This window comes from Calypte anna, chromosome 1 (assembly GCF_003957555.1).
Source record: "Calypte anna isolate BGI_N300 chromosome 1, bCalAnn1_v1.p, whole genome shotgun sequence".
Lineage (NCBI taxonomy): Eukaryota > Metazoa > Chordata > Aves > Apodiformes > Trochilidae > Calypte > Calypte anna.
Genome location: NC_044244.1, coordinates 183923871 through 183941385, shown reverse-complemented (window position 1 = coordinate 183941385; position 17515 = coordinate 183923871). Strand labels below are relative to the sequence as shown.

Below are 17515 nucleotides of genomic sequence, written 5' to 3'. Positions count from 1 at the left end.
GCTGGTTTTGCTTTATATTTCAATTTGATCTAGTAGATAAAATGCTATGAATTCACCTTGAAGGATTTTCACTCAGCATTTGTGTCTATAGAAATGTGCATGCACTGTTTTTTAAAGGGGAGGTTTGTAAAATTTCTTTCCAGATATTTTTTTTCCAGTTCGAAGTCAGAAGCAAAAATAAATTTACCTGGGGGAAGTATTTGTTCTGTTTTGCACTCCAAATGAATTTATGCTTTTAATCAGTGTATCTCAAAAGCAAAAACCTATACGGGTGCTGGTATGAAAAACAAGAAGTATGTCCTCATCTAAAGATCACATAATCAAACTTTTTCTTCCTTATTTTTATTTTGGCCCCATAGCTTTATGTTCACTTGGTCCTTTGAACAAAAATGGCTCTCCTTCCATACAGCAGAACATACAGTTAAAGGCTTTTATAAAATTTTGAGTACTTTGCTTTCAAGATGGCACCAGCCTTAGGAATGACTGGGACCGTGCTCCTCCAGCTCCTTGGAAAGTCCTGCAATCATTAATGCAATTATGGGTTAATGCCCATTATGGAAATCATGGATAGGAGTGCTACTAACTCTTCTGTTGGTTGTAGAGATTTTGCCTATAGCTGAACCAAGAAGCTGTGACCTTTTAGATTCCCATGTTGCTGACCTAAGAAACCAAAATTGTTACAGTTTTATGTTTGACTGCAGGTATTTTAAAACTTCGGAGGTATCTTCTTGCTTATATTTAGGTCTTCAGTGGTATAGAAACCACAGGACTGTGTAGGATGGTCACATTTCTTTCATATTCTTGAGGTTATTATTTCCACTATTTTTTGATCGATAGGAATTTTGCACTGTTGCAATTTTCTAAATCCTTTTGTTACCTTTTTGTTTGTATTAAATATTTTGATGCCCTGAAACCACAGTTATAGCCAATGACTTGGCTAATAATTGATTCTTATGTGGTTGTGATATGTCCTTTATCTATTACCAATGAAGATGCAATTTTTTTGTTTTTTTTTTAAATAACAGTTGACTACAGTATTTTGGCAATATTTGCTAGAAGTGTGCATATGCAACATATGCAGCTCTGGTAATCATATGGAAATGTTAGCAACCATTATGTTTCAAAAGAACGTCCTTATAAATATGAAAATGTGATTTAAATATCTTAAAAATCTGCCTGCCTTCACACTTGCAAACAATTTTAAAGTGGCTGAGTGTCTAATTAGTTGTTTTTACTCTTAACCACTGTAATCTTTGTTATTATATACATTTTAAGTGCAGTTATTTCTTTTCACTATGAACATTACCTATCTCTGTATCAGAGAACTGTCATTTTATCATACATTTATAGACTACATATATATATTGGCTAACAGAATGTCATGGTAGTGTTAGGCGAGATAACTGTCATCACAGAAATTATATGGTAATTATATGTAAAATCAGAAGGTTTTGTTCTTGAAAAAAGAACAATTGAAATAAAATTGAAAAAAAATATTTATGCTTCCATATTTTGATAAGAGTCTGTTCTGCTCTTAAGTTCTTTTAGTGTAGTTCAGTCCTCATATGAGTTGGTCCTTAAAATTTCCTTCAGTAGGTTGAAGTTATTTTCAGAATAAGATAATTCTGTTGCTAGGCTACAAGCAGATTTTTTTCTTGTTAAATTTTGTTTTATTAAGAACTGTGTCATTTCATTAACTTATTTATCATATGTTAGACTTTTAGAAAATAGAATCTAAAACTATTAATATTTCTGTCTAGAACACTGTTTTTCCTTCTGATGCAGGCACCTCCAGGCCTCAAAAAGAATCTCTTACGAACCTATGAATCTTGGACACCAGAGCAAATCAATAAAGAGGGAAATTTGTCTCAAGCACATTCTCTCTTCTGTTTAGCATGGTTCCATGCTGTATGCCAAGAAAGAAGAAATTATATTCCTCAGGTAATTTAAAAAAAAATTTACTCCATTTATTAACTTTTATACTTGGAAGTATTTTTCATCAAGTATATGCTGGTATATGTTATTCATTACTGTCTCTGACTGAATTTTGGTAGCCTAAATGCTGGTCCCTATGAAAATTGCTAATGTCTGCATGTGGTAATTTTGTGACCTATGTACTCACTGATACTGAGCCCTAGAGGGCTCCTATAGGAGTGAGAACCTGTGGAAAAGATTCTGTGAATCCTTTGCTTGGCACAGGAAAAAATATTTTAGTGACAGGCATGACTGAACAGAGGGCATGAGAAAAAAGACACTTTGGTTTAAAGCAGGAGATGACATTGTCTGCTCTTTCTGCATACAAACCATGTACAAGGAGAAGGAAGAACAAGGGATTTTAGTAGTTTTTTTTTTTTTCTTTTTGTGAGGGTTATAGTGGTTTTCAGAGAGTGTGATGTGTTTTTTTCCTAGATAAATTTTTGTTTGAAGCAAACATGTCTTTTTGGCTGTGGATCTTTAAATTAAACAGAAGAAAACCCACAACCACTTAACAGTTTTATATCTTGTTTGGGAAATTAGCCTGTAATCTGAAAGATTTGATCTATCAGAGCTTAGAGTGCTTGAGAGTTTCTTGCTAGTTTTGACTTTGTTTTATAAGGTTGTTTGCCTTTTGCAGTGACAGTCCTGAATAAGTTAAAAATATTTGAAGTACTGATCAGACACTTGAAGTCTCATTTGTATTTTTTTCTAATCTGTGTTCATTTAGCACCAGCTTTCTGAGTGATGTAAGACAGAATTACTTCTTTCTCACTGTAACTGTGTTCGTCTCATGAAGTTAGTAATGATTTTATTTTTTTGCTCAATTTTTTTTTTCTTATTTTTTTACCTTCTTCTCACTCCGCTGGACTGCAGTTAATCCTAGCTCTTATATTTAATAATGATTTTTAGGTTGGTTTGGGTCCAAGTACATATCTGTCAAAAAAACCCAAAACAACATGAACAATTTTGAGAGACTGCAGCATCTTTCCAGTTTATGACGTTCGGGACCCCTTCAGGGTTGATAGTTTGATTGTGCTCTGTGGAGTAGCTGCAGTCTTGGCCTGAGACTGTTCCATCTCCAATTGTCTGACACATTTGCACATTTCTTATCATGAGTCATATGCACCTGCTCATATTATATGTTCCAAATGCAAAGGTACAGCCATAAGAAAATACAGAAATAGGAGATACCTTTTGGATCTGGATTTCCTAAGTTCTTTATCATGTATCAGTATTTATTTTTACTTACTCACTTAACGTTGAAAGGTTTGTTGTTTGTTTGTGGGTTTTTTGTTTTGTTTTTTGTTTTGTTTTTGTGAGAATTACATACATTAATGCTGTATGAAGAAAAATGTTACCAAGAACATAAAGGAGGTACAAATTGAGAATGATTACAATTGGCATGTTGCAGTCAGCATTTTCACTGTAATAGTAGGAGTAATTTCTTTACTCACAGTAATCTTTTCAGTCAGCAGAGAAGTTACATGAAAGAAGTAGCAAGAGCATGAAAATATAATGTATTTGAAGAATCAGGCCTGTTTATGAAAATCCAAAGGAAACAGAAATGCAAACAAGCCCTCAGAAATAAAATCTCGTAATTCAATGATGTGATCATGGATGTTATTGTTTTTGTTGAAGTAAATGCTGTTATGAAATAAAATAATTTCAAGTTTATATTCCTGATACTCAGTGTATGGTAGTTCATGTAACTGTGTAAAATTAGATGCACTGATAGAACTAGATTTTTTTATACTACCTCCACTAAATGTTTCCAAAGATGCTCTTATAGGATACAGGTTGTCTCTTTTTTCACTCAGTATTAAGTATTATACAGTATTAATTAACCACATAATATTTGCATTTTACTTTATGATCATTATTGTGTGACTAATTAATTCTTTGAATTTCTTTTAATGGTAGGGTTGGACCAAGTTTTATGAATTTTCTTTATCCGATCTCCGTGCTGGGTTTGATATTATTGATAGACTCTTTGAGGGTAAGTCACTGAAGGAAAGATTTCCCCCCTCTCTGGTACAACCCTTCTGAAGGTCTCACTTGAAATTTTTAGAACATTAAAAATTTTCATGGTAATTTTAATAAATTGGTAACTTTGCATGATTGTTTTGTTTGAAGTGGGGCCATTCTGTTTAAAGGCTGCTTTGAAGGGATTTAAATGTTGCATTTGAATTGTCATTGGAACATTTTCACAAATATAAACATAGAAGCAGTCGTTAGTTAACTACTTCAGTACAGGAAATAGTCTTGCCCTGAATCAGGTGTGCTGAGTCATCTGAGCCTTTTCTGGATGTAGCACCTGACACTTAAGTGTATCTCTTCATTAATAAAGTGATTACAGCTGAATACAGTCTTAAAGCTACTCTGCTGTCAGGTTTATTATTTCCTACATTTGGCTTATGCAGATTGTGGCATTCTTCTAGGCAGTGACAAGGCATGGGCTGTCAGACAGGAGAGCCTGGAGAGTCTCTCTGATAGGCAGCAGCCTAGGTGGTTAATACTGTTCAGGGCAAAAGAGAGTTTAGCTGTATGGATGCAAGGCACCTCGTGCCATCTCACCTTGAGTTCAAATGGTCCCTGTATGGCTTTACCATTAGTAGAGGTGTTGCATGAAGAGCTTTATCTTTCTACAGCACTCAGATAGGAGTGGAGAAACTGCAGAGCTCATCACCAGTAAGAAAATTTGGAAAGGGTGAATCATAAACGAAATTTTGGCAGGTTGGGTAAACCACTGATTTATACATGCCAAGAACTATTATACTCAGATTTTGGAGTCCAGAGGAATAAATAGGAAATACAGGAGTGCCTGGGAGATAAAGTCTTCTATCTCTGTTCCTTCCCAGTGTGAGCTTGCCCGTATGTTGAATAAGAGAATTTAATATTAATTAATTCCTTGAATTGAAATTCACTGTTAGATAGAGCCCACTTGCTCTGTTAAATATTGTAGTAATTTCTTAATATGAGTTAATATTGAAAATTATAAAATTTTAAAGTCTTCACATTTAAAATAATTTCAAAATAAACTTAGGAACTTATATTTTAGGAGTAATTTATGGTCATTGACTTTAATGAGATTTAGGAATGATTAGTACGCCTGGAACTGAACCCTAGTTGGACAGACTTGAAACATACAGTCATTTAAAGAGGTTGATTCTTTAAGTGTCAGTGATAATTGTTAAGCCAATCATTAACTTTTGCTATGAAGATAACTTTTCTTAAGAGGAGAATGTATTAACAACAGTTACCATCAATAAAACCTCCTTGAAAGTACTTACTGTTTCCTTTTTAAAAAGGACTTCAAGAAGTACATTTCTGATCAAGCTTTTATTACCTGCACATGAAAGCTATGGAATATAAGCAGGTCATTGCCCCATGTAGTTGTTTGGACAGCTGTGAGAGAAGGAAGGGAAAATACAGTTATTTTGAGCTTGTGGGATGGAGCTAAACCAGGGTGATCTAACTGTCATGTCAGTCTGGCCAGGAAACTAATAGTAATATGCTTGGTTTTCTATGCTATGTTGTGTAAAAGTACCTGCCATGTACCTCATCGTGTTTGAAAGATTACATTTCCAGTAATAAACATGCTAACTATTCATTTGACAAATACTAACATTCAATGACAAATACTAACATTGAAGTTTCTGCAACTTTTTTTATTTGGTAATATACAAGAAAAATTATAAATCTTTAATATGTTCATGTTTTTTTATTTCACTGAAGAACTGCAGTTATAATAAGAAATGCTTATAATGTAATACTGTCCATTGATACAAAGATATTAATTGATTCATAGGTTCCAAAGGTTTTCAGTGGGAATTTGTGCATGGTTTATTTGAAAATGCAATTTATGGAGGCCGGGTAGATAATTACTTCGATATGAGGGTTCTTCGCTCCTATTTGAAGCAGCTTTTCAATTCCCAAGTCATTGGCAGTTTCAGTGCTAGAGGCAAGAAGATGACTGGTTTCCCATGCTCAGTCTCTCTACCAAATTCCTGCAGTATCTTGGTAGGTATGAAATTTTAACACCTAGTATAGAAACTATAATAAATTATTTTCAGTAATTGTTTGGGGGAATAATTCCACAAAGAAAACCATAGTTAAAATCAAAAGGATACCTCCATCTATTTAAGACTTCTTTTGTGTGGGGCACTAATTCATGAGTTGTCAGAACCATTCGGTCAATATGCTGTCAGTCTCCTATTTTATGATAATCTGATTGGACTGTGGTACAAAGCATAGCTATAAAGAACTGAGAAAAATAAACTGGTTACATTTATGAAAATTACATTGTTATGTAACTTAGTTTATTAACATAATAGCACTTTTCTATAGACTGCTAAACATTCTTAAAACTTCTGTATGAAATAGGAAAATCTAAATATATCTCCTTATTTACAAATATATCGACACTGACATGATCTGTTAACATCTTGTGGAGAGTGTAGGACATTTTATTTGAAGATATAAATATGGATTCTGATTCTCCTTCAGTGTAAACAGGAGGGAATTCAACAGATCTATCCCTGTCCTTTCACATACTGCTACTATTAAGATTCATTTGCATTTTAATGACTCCATACTACTCTAATATGAAATGGAATTATGCCAATTAAAATAAATTGCTGGCATTAGGCATTCTGTACCTGAATTCTGACTGTTTGGGTTTGAGTTTGTTTGGGTTTTTTTAATTCAAAATATGGTGGATATTTTCTGTACATGTGCTGAATTAATATCACAAAGAGGGAAGTAATAAATAAACCAGGCTGGTCTCTATTCATATAGAGGTCAAATAGATGAATCTTTCTTCTTCACTAGATTTAATATACCTCAATTTCTTATAAGATTATTTATGTGACAGCTTATACCTTTCTGTCTTCTATATTTTACTGCAATTAGTTTTGACTTGTAGAGAACTAATAATAAAGCTCCATTTGATTACTCAGGCTAATTGTAACAGTATCACCAATTTCTATCAGTGTTTAGTGTAGAGGTCTGCTACTATTATCTCTGAAGTGAGATTTCTTGTCAAAGTAAGTCATTAGTACATAGGACATGCTCCTGCAAGCAAAAGAAAATAATGCACATAATGACATAATGCAGTGGGATGCAGCCAGACTTTTAAACAGTAAATTATTTTTGCCTCTAAAGCCACAATAAAAGAGACATCCACACCAAAAATCTACCTTAGCCTGCAAGGCCTCTTTCTGTTTTGTACAAGAAAAGCATCAATAGTGATTATTAAACTGTAACCACTACTGAAGCTATCCAGCTCCATCAGTTGAGCAAACCTGTTTTTACCTAAGGGATTTGACTTTCTTTGAGTGATATCTTCATATATTTAAATTTAAGTGAGAAGAGTGGGTGCTCTTAATTTTATTATTATGTATTATGGTCTACTATTCAAATTCTGAATGCTGAAATATTTTTTCTGTATTTTCATTAATTTACTTTTAAGTTTTCAACAGAAGTATTTCAACTACTTTTCGGAGACAGCCTTACTAAATTTTCTTTTCAGTTGATAGCATCACTATGATCAGAATTGCTTTTTACTCTTTTAGTAAAAAGAGTAAACACTATAGAGGAAATACTATATAAAATAATGTAGGTTTTAATATATAAAATAAAGAAATTTATAAATAAGATACATACCAAGATATGTCATGTGTTAGATACTTACTTTAATCTTTGTGTTATGCAGTACACGTAAGGGAATTCTTTTCAGCATATACTGTTAATTTCATGAGCTGAACAAAATATCCTTTGCTGCTAATACAGGATTACCGTAATATTATTGAAAGCCTTCCAGAAGATGATAAACCTGACTTTTTTGGCCTGCCTGCTAACATTGCTCGTTCATCCCAACGTATGATCAGTTCCCAGGTAAAGTTACATTTTTTGTTGACCTCTGAATCTTTTCTACATCCATTATAAGCTAGAGAACCCAACCACCTGTTCATAAATATGAGTTTCTATAAGAAAGAGTATATGGAGGGATTTTTGGAATATGCTGACTTATTACTGTAGAACATTTTACTATAATAACAATTATCTTAAGCTATAAAGACATTTGTTTAGGACTTAAATAAACAAACAATTATTGAGAAAGTTTACAGTACTATAATTCAGTTCATGTTGAAGAGTAGCCAGTATGTAAGTAGTTTTACTGGATGTGTTAATACTCTTTAATTTAACTCCTATCAAAGGGATAGTTCTTAGAGAAAGTTCACAGAAAATTCTAACCTGGTAGTTTGACACATAGAGTATACATAACATTTTATGCTTTTTCTAAAAGAGAAATTCTGAAGAATCCTCCCAGTAGTCACAATCCTATCTTTACTACTAGAAATGTGAAAATTTGGAAAAATTGTTCTCACTCGAGAATAACATTGAATACTTCAACATGTAGTGAAATTCTCAATATAATGAAAAGTAAATTCCAGGGATCTCATAGGTGCTAGTTTAAAAATTCACTAATTTTAAATATTTTCATTATTGCTCTAGCTGTAAGGTGTGGCAGATGTCTGTATCATAGTTAAAGAGTTCTCAGTAATCATTTAATTGCAGTTTAGTCACGCTTTGAATATATGTTTAATATATGAGCATGGAGTTATCTTAGTGCTGCAGTAATAATCAATGGTCTAAGATTTTTCACCTCTTTGTTTTAGAGTTGTCTGTAGAAGCCTTGGCTTGGGTGAGTGACCTGGGTCACTCATAATGCTACGTACTATAAATGACACACCAATGGCAGCTATTCTTCTCATCCTTTTTGGACCCAGAAAGTACTGACTCTCTTGTTCTCCTCATGAGTTTAATTTTGTTGGTCTAAAAAGGGAGATGATGGACTGATTTCAACTCTGGATGTCTTCATTAGTAATACATTGTTTGGTTTGTTGGACGAAGCTTTTAAGTAATTTGAATTAATATTTTAACAATTCCCTTGTGTGTCAATTCAGTTGCCTAAAAATTGGCATCTAAAGATGCCCTAGTGTGTTTAACACATTTACAAGGAGCTGTGCTAGGACACAGGACCTGAGTGAATACATTTTCTTGGGCCAGCAGCCAGACTTCAGTCAAAATGGCACTAGGAGCCGTTGTTGAAAGAACTGATTCCTAGTGCTTGGGTACCCTGATCCAATAGAGCATCAGTCTTGAGATTCTGTGTCATATCTACCTATCCATAACATTTTCTTGGGTTCAGATGGAATTATGCCTAACAATTGAATTGAGCCCCTAAGGCCTAGTGTCCAGGGGAGATTGACTGTAAAGTGGCTGTACCTTGGCCTGAGGTGAAATTTGGTAATGCCCATAGGTAGGTGAAAGTCCACCTGTAATATCGATAAATTTGTTTAGATATATCTGTTCACTTAAATCTATAGTTGTACTGTCAAATTGTTGGGTTTTTAAAAATACTATTAGCACATGAAATTGTAAAGTTATATGAAGACAAATCAGTAGGATGAGGGTACAGAAGGTGCTGAGGTGAGCTCAAGAACTCCTCTATTACAAAGCCATAAAATGAAGTAATATTTAATGTAGCTCTACTTTTTGCCTTAAGATCTTTTACATAAAAATCAACTTGTATTTTTTACATAAAAATACACTGTATACTGCTGATTATTTTATGTATTTCAGCTGTGCTTACATAGAGCCATGTTTGTTAAAAATGCTAGTATTGGAAAATGAGTCCTTAGTTAACCTCCATGAATTCAGAACAGATTCAGAGTTCCTGTGTGACAGGAAATAGGTAATGAACACATTTACATGCAGACTCACACTCTACTGAATGGCTCTGTCATAGCATTGATTTTAATTTATAAACTATGGCTTATAATCAGACTTTTGCCTCATATGTGAGATGATTCTTTGTCTTACAAGAGATTTCTTTATCTTTGCAGAAACAGTTTGTGGCCCTTCTTTAAGCCTTAGGCAATTAAGGAACAGAAATGGGAGATTTTTCTTAAACTGTGTTTCTACCCAGTTACGAATCTACTCCCATTCAATTTCTGACAGTTTGGCAGCTGTCTTAGATTCACAGGTGAACCTGTGCTTCACAGTCTGAAACGGAATGATTGCTTTCTAACAGGAATATTTCTCATCAATTGATTTCCAAGCTAAAGCCAAGAAAAAGCTGAATGAAAAAAGGTAGAGGGAAGTCAGTTGCTACCAGCTAGGTTGCTATGTCACTAGCACTTGAAAGGTGAAATTAAATATTGTGTCCAGTACTTCACTGATTCTGTGCTAAGTATGTGGTTTATTCTCTTCTAATTTATCTCTACTGTCCTATATTGTTTCTCATCTACTAGCCATTTTAATTTCTCAGTCTGTAGTTTTTCTGAAGTCTTCCCAATGCAGAAATGAACAGTCTACTCCACTGAGATCAGGATTAGAGGAAGTAGTTTTTTTAAAAGCATACATACTTTGAAGCAATTCCAGCTTTAGCCCTATGTTTAGCCTCAGAGAGTTAAAATAATCATTCAGATATACATTAATTTTAAGTAACTATGACTAGCAATCTGTTAACAGTTCAAATTCTTTTTTAAAGAAGTATGAAAACAAGAGTGTGATGTATGCTGTTAACCATGAAGTTAAACTAATGTAATTCTATTACAAGAAAACCAATGTCATTTTCTGACATAATTTCATTACCCAAGATGGAATACTTGGATAACAGAAATGTAGATTTCACATAGACTTTTTTGTTTATTTCACATGTATAAGAATGATAGTTTGTATTGCTGGAGCAGCAGTTTGCTGCAGCCCAGTGCAGCAGTTTGCAGTTATGTAGAGATTGCTTCTGTAACCTACTGCATTGGTAATGTTTGGGTAAACCTAACAGCACTAAAAAGAAATGGGCTTTTGTCAGTAGCCTTTCAAATATTGATGATATTCACAGCTTTTATTTTATCCAGCCAAGAACTTCAATTTGAATCTGAGTATTGCTAGCTTTCCTATTTTAATATGGATAATTATTTACTGAATTGTAAGAAATTAAGTCATACAAAGTTTTGTAAGAGCCATTCTTTTAAAAAAGGAAACCTGAGTCATTAATAGGCATGATCTTTTCAGGAATATGACCTTTTTTTTTTCCTGAATTTGTACTTAGTTGCTTTATGTAGATAGAGGCAGGGAAATGTTTAGAGGCTGTATTTCCAGAGTCCACTGTGACTCTTTGGTTCTTCCTTATCCCTCATGAATAATCTCACATCTCTTGATATGTTCTCTCTGCAGAACAGGGCTGTTAAAATAGAAAAGGACTTAGCTGACAGTGCAGCTGCAGGAGTCAGCATAGCTCATCCTGTCTATTTTACATCAGGTACAGATTTTCTGTGCAGCTTAAACTGAATATTCCCCATGCTCAGCAAGAGTCTTAGCCGCTCGATTACAGTCATTCTCCTTTTTTCTGATCTGATAAGCCCTGTATTTTTGCCTGTATATTGGCCGGCATTAGGGTGGTTTTATCTCCAATCTAACCTGTAACTAATGATTACAGTAGTCACAGCATGTGGAGCCTTACTCTAGCTTTCCTGTAGATGGGAAAGGTCTGTAATTTAGATATTGCTCCACTCACCTTCTTGCAAAGTGGGCTTTTGGCTCCCATGTACTTTTTTCTTGTTCTTGGGGCCATATTTCTCTTCTATTAACTCCTATGAACCAGTTTAATCCTTTATTATAGTTTTAATAGAACCATACATTAAATGTCTTAGTCAAAATGCCATTTATCATGTGACAGAATTTTTACAGACTGAAATGGACAGGCCTATGTATGATTTTTTACACCTTGGAAAAACAGCAAGAGCTATCTTGTTCTGTGCAGGTTTTAGTATAGCTGCAAGATTTACTGCCAGCAACCACTCTAGGATGATGAAATGAGAATGCAGAGCCATTGTTTTGTCTCCCTCCTTTCCTTGTACTTTGCACTAAGCAGACTTAGTCAATACAGGCACTCTTAGAGTGTAGCATTCAAAACCTGTTGTTAGTGTTGTGCAATGCTATCACATCCTGTTGAATGACTGTGCCTACAAGTAACTACAGCTTGTAACTAGTAGCTGTGTATGATGAGTTGACTGGTTAATCTAAACATTATCCAAGAAGCATTTTTGAAAGAAGCTTTTCAATAACCAGCAAGGTATCCAAGGCTCTTCAAATATCACTGCTAATTATAGTCAATATGTCTAAATTTGCTTAATGCCATTTTTCTATATGGAATACTGGGTATAATTATTCTGTAGTCCTGACGGCCATACTGCTTCTGATACAAGCCAGAATGCTATTAGTCTTTTTGTTCACTTGGGCACACTTCTGGCTCATATCCAGCCAGCTGTTGATCAGTGCCTCCATGACCTTTTCCATTGGGGAATTTTCCAACCACTCTTCCCAGGCCTGCAGCATATCATGGGTCTTTTGTGGCCCAAGTGAAGGACCTGGCACTTGGCCTTGCTTAACCTCATACAGCTGGTCTCAGCCCATCAATCCAGCTTGTCTCTGCAGTCTTTTATCCTCAAGCAGATCAACACTCCAACCCAAACTGGTTACATCTGCAAATTTACTGAGGGTGCATTTGATCCACTCAACCAAATCATTGATAAAGATGTTAAAGAGAACTGGCCCCAAAACTGAGCCCTGCAGAGCACCACTGGTAACGGTCTGCCAGCTGGATTTAACTCCAATGCTCATGCAGGATTTTGTTCATGTTCTCCAGCCAGACTTTTTCTCTCCCATTGATAGCTGCCCCTTCCCTCTTGTCACAGTTTAACCTTGGGCCAGCAATTAACTGAATGACAGATGCTCTCTATTAATACCCCTCCCCTCCCTGATAAAGGAAAGAGAGAGAATAAGGGAGAGAGATTTACGGGCTGGAAACTAAACTAAACAGCTTTAATGAAACAGTAATGATAAAAAGAAAAAAAATATATGCAAATATACAGGAAAATGATAACACATTCCTCCTGTCTACCCCAATAATTCTCACGTCACCACCGAAGCTGCAGGGCAGCCCTGGGAAAATCCAGGCTGGACTCCTGGAGTCAGCAGCAGTTGGGAGATGGAGGCAGGAACACACAGATTCAGGCTGGCACGGATCAGGATGAACAGAGAGAATCATTCCAGGATGCTAAAGCAAACAGGGACAGGTGAAAAAGGGAGAATGCAAAGGGAAAGGAGAAGAGGAAGGAAAGGAATTTGACCCTCTAGATCCCTTAAATTTATACTCAATGTGACACGGATAAGATGGAATATTCTGGTCAATTTTGGTCATTTATCTCATCTCCTCCTCTCTAGAGGAGGGTTGCAGGTATAACCTTACTCCTTTTCTCTTTCTGAAGTACAAGATATTCCTTAGAACTGAGCAGTGGCTTTGGTCCTGCAGACCATTCTCCACCTGTAACTATAAACATCGAGCATTATCAGTCCTAGAAGCAGACACTGCCTGAGAAACTTGCTGTTAATTTCAGCAAGTGCAGCTACTTACAAGAGACTTAGCTGAAAGCAAATTTCCAAGACAGAAAGTTAACTTTATCCTGGCCCAAACCAGGACACCTCTGAAACCACATACAGAGGCTATTGAATACTTCAGGCTTTTACCGACCATACTTGCCTCATGTTTTCTTGCATTTGTCAAATGCCCCAATGCCCCATGTTTATTTCAACTTTTGTATGTGTTTTAGAACCTGTCTCTTTTTTTTTTTTTTTTTTTTTTTTTGGGGGGGGGTCTGGTCTTTCTGCACAATGAGGTGATTTGTTCTGAGCCTTACTCAAAAATGCTTCTCTATTCCTCTTTTTTAATTAGATCAAAGTAAAGTGCTCTTCATTATATTGTCTCCAGTTTTCTCTCTTCCTTATTCCCTCTTCTCATAATATTCTGCTACCAGTTCCCTTAATAAACCAGTGTCTGGTTTCTTAAAGTTCAGAGTCCAGACTGCAGTTTACCTCATGTCTGTTTTCAACGTATACAAATAAATAATAAATCCTGTATTCATTTGCAGTGTTGGCTGTTAAGCAGCACTTTCAAAATTTCTTTCAGTAGTGTCATAACTAATAATACAACTTTTTAATGTACATGAAATATAAATATATACAGTTACAAATAATGATATTAAAAGTGCTTGTGTCTGAAAGGTAACTATTAATTTGAGTTAAAATTTTCTAAGCTAGCAAATCTGTCATGAATTTTATTCAAGCTTTTAAGATACAGTTCACATGAAAAATGTGTTGATGCAGTTCTTTCACATAGTATTAAGCTTGTATATTATATATTTCTCATACTCAGTTAAAATCTCATCTTGCAGATCACTGCTATAAATATCCATTTGAATGGGGACAGGACTAGAATGCACATTGTTATAGAGTTTATTTAGAAGTGTATAGAGATGACCCATCTGTATGCATACTTATTTCCATGTATTCGTACCTTGACATTTCATACTTGTCATGAATGGCAGATGAATTATTTGAAAACAAATACGAAAAAAATAAATATTTGAGTTTGAGCCAGTAGAAGCTCAACACACAGAGATGATATTCGTACATTACATCAGGATAGCATGAGTAAATTAAGATATCTGAACAAAGTCATGTTTATAAAGCCAAGCAGAAAGCATGTTGCTTAAATACACCACAGAAATCTCACGCTGGATGAGTTATTTTTATAGATGTGATTGCTTAAAGAGAAAAAAACAATTTCTTTAATGAAATCCAAAGGAATGGCTTAACATACTTATGTGTAGCTGCTTAATATACTGTGCATTTAAAATAATTGCTGTTGCTCTTCTGTTTGTTCTGGGAACTTAGAAACTTTGTAGAAAAGAAAAAGAAACAAAATTATCTTTTTTATAGCTGTTTTGTATTTTGTGATGAGTACTTGTTAAGTTAAAATTGATAGTAAACTAATAATGGAAAACAGTATGGGGAGGTAACTAAGGTAAGAACTGGGGACAGGAAACATGAAGGGAATCTTCCCTCATTAAATGTATTTGCAGCAATCTCATTGACTTCAGCAAAACAGCATTTTATCCTTGGGCTCTTCATTTAGCTTAGCTGCTGACTTGCTCTTTATTTTCACTTACAGATTCTGTACCTCTTCCCACCATTTATTGCATATCTTGTTTACTTAGATTAAAACTGATCTGTATCTTCCTAAAACTGTTGTCATATGTATGATTGGAGTATAGTTCCAGTGCTATTTTTTACCTTGCTAATGACAGCAACAGAGATGGAGTATATAGAGGAGGGTGTGAACTCTTCAGATTGCTGGATCATGCTTGAGGTTATCCAGGTCTCCACTGCTGTTAATACTCAGTTGAAATTAGAATATGTCCACCTGATATTACAGTCACATATCTGACTGCAGTGATTTTGCTATGTATAGAATAGTGGGGCTGAGGTATGTAGTTATTTTTCAAGGTGCAATTGTAATACAATGACAGCTGTAGTTTCTTGTGAATTGGTCAACAGACTAAATTTTCTTTTCAAAAGATAGCTCAGCAGGACTCTGAGCAGAGGTATCTAATTTTTTATGTACAGCTTCTCCATAGTGATCATACCACAGAGAGTAATATGGGTATAATTATTAAAAACCATGGAACTGAAATTATCCTTGAACTTGTTATGTTATCTCTATAGATGTCAGGCTGAACATAAATCTGTTTTCTTAAAATAATTTAACATTTATATAAGTCTTGTGTCAGCTGTTACTGACATTTATTAAATGCATCCCACATCACAAACAGATAACTGGCTCTAGCAGAAATTGATGAGTAACACCAAACTGTATTTATTATTAATATGTAATCTGAGTACTTAACAAGAATTTTTAAAATAACAGTACTTTTTATATACCTATGGTGCTACATGAGAATGTGCCAGTCGAGTCAAAGCCACAGTACTGTGCGCGTTCAGAAAACACAGCTCTTTACCATTGCAGTGAATCAGTGCACAGCTTCATGTAGCCTTATTAATTCCTATGTGAGAATATATTGTTGCTCTGCATATGAGAAGGTTATTCTCTTCTAAGAAAAGGGTGCAATTTTCCAGTTTTCTTAAATTTTGTCAGTGTGTGTAATTAGTTGATGGCAACCATCTCTACAGACTCTTAGTTATTTATTGGGAGAAGGTGCAACTAGAATACTGACTAGGTCAGTACTGGGCTTGTGCGGTCAATCTGCAGCATCCTGCTGTTTTTCTTTCCTTCTGCACTGAATCTTTGCTCTACAGAGAACCTTCCTAGTATCAGAGGTATATGATCCTATTCTGTATTGAAAAAGATGTAGGTGATGTCAATGTCTTCCCCTTGTTTGCTTTGTATTTTGATGAAGAAGGAATCTATCTCTGTTCTAAGCCCAGTCCTACTTCATATCCTTACTGAGTGGATGCACAGCTTTGAAGTTGCCTTGAGGGAGCAAAAAAAGAGCAAGGATAGATATACAGCTGTTTCTTACTCATCCACATGTGGTATTAATGATTTGGTTATGAACACCATTGAAGTACCTGTATCATAACAACCTCCAGGGACCCTGTTCTTGCAGAGAGGCTTCATTGCAGCACAGAGACTGAAAGCCAGAGTGGTCTCATTGGTGGCTCCATCTTGCACGACTTTTGCAGCTGGACTAGAAGGAACAGTATGGGAGCATGGAGCTCTCTCCAAAGGCACATCAGACTGAAACCCCTTCCTTCTCGTGACTCAGTAAAGACACTTCAAGTGCATCAAGTCACTTTCCCAATATGTACTAAAGTGACTATGCTATATCATCATATTTTAATTTAATCTATAAGGTTCTTATAAAAACAAATAACTCTTTCAACAACTGTGCACATGCATATCTTCTTTAATTCAGAGAAATAAAGCATTGAACTAATTTCTCTGATAAGACTACATCCTATTAAAACAGATAGATGGCAGTAGTGTATCTGCTTTGGTATTTTCTATGGATCCACTGAGAGGAGTTTGTTAGCTTTTTGTACAAAAATAAAAATCATTTTATCTGTTCCTTAGTCTTGAAAAGACCAGCAGTTATCTGACTAGCAAATCTCTCCTGTTTAGTATTCTTAGAACAGCAACTGTATTTAGTTCAGGATTATTGATACTAGATTGTTTAATTTCTTTTTAAGTCAGTGACATAGAATTTCACAATATACTTTATATTTTATTTCTTTTAAAAATTCTAATATAATGTGTAAAACCTGTTTTTTAAAAATTATTTTTAGGATAGATTGCTTATGAAATAAATGCATGACTTAAAATATATAAATTAAACATAGGCTTGTATCTCTTTGTGATGTAGCAGTTCTTGTAGTAGCTGTGACTTACAACACTTTTTACGTAAGTAAAAACAGATAAAAATGAGAAATCTGTTCTTATCTAAGTACCAAGGAAGGCAAAGTTAAAATCTTGACTTTTCCCCATTTATTTTTCCATTAAGTTTTAGTCTCCTTTCCAGGTCAAACATAACTTCCTAGTAGTCCTATATGAAGACACATGGGATCATCAATTGTCTTTATTATAATTTTCCATTCTGTTCATTCTCTCTCT

General features: G+C 34.8%; 1 protein-coding gene across 1 annotated transcript in view; it reads left to right on the top strand.

Moving 5' to 3' along the window:
* DYNC2H1 (dynein cytoplasmic 2 heavy chain 1) overlaps positions 1 to 17515 on the top strand; it is a 151584-nt gene that overhangs the window by 91613 nt on the left and 42456 nt on the right. Inside the window, 4 exon segments of the mRNA XM_030446994.1 lie at positions 1786 to 1941; positions 3898 to 3973; positions 5786 to 5997; positions 7768 to 7872. Of these exon segments, the coding sequence (XP_030302854.1) occupies positions 1786 to 1941; positions 3898 to 3973; positions 5786 to 5997; positions 7768 to 7872 (549 nt within the window).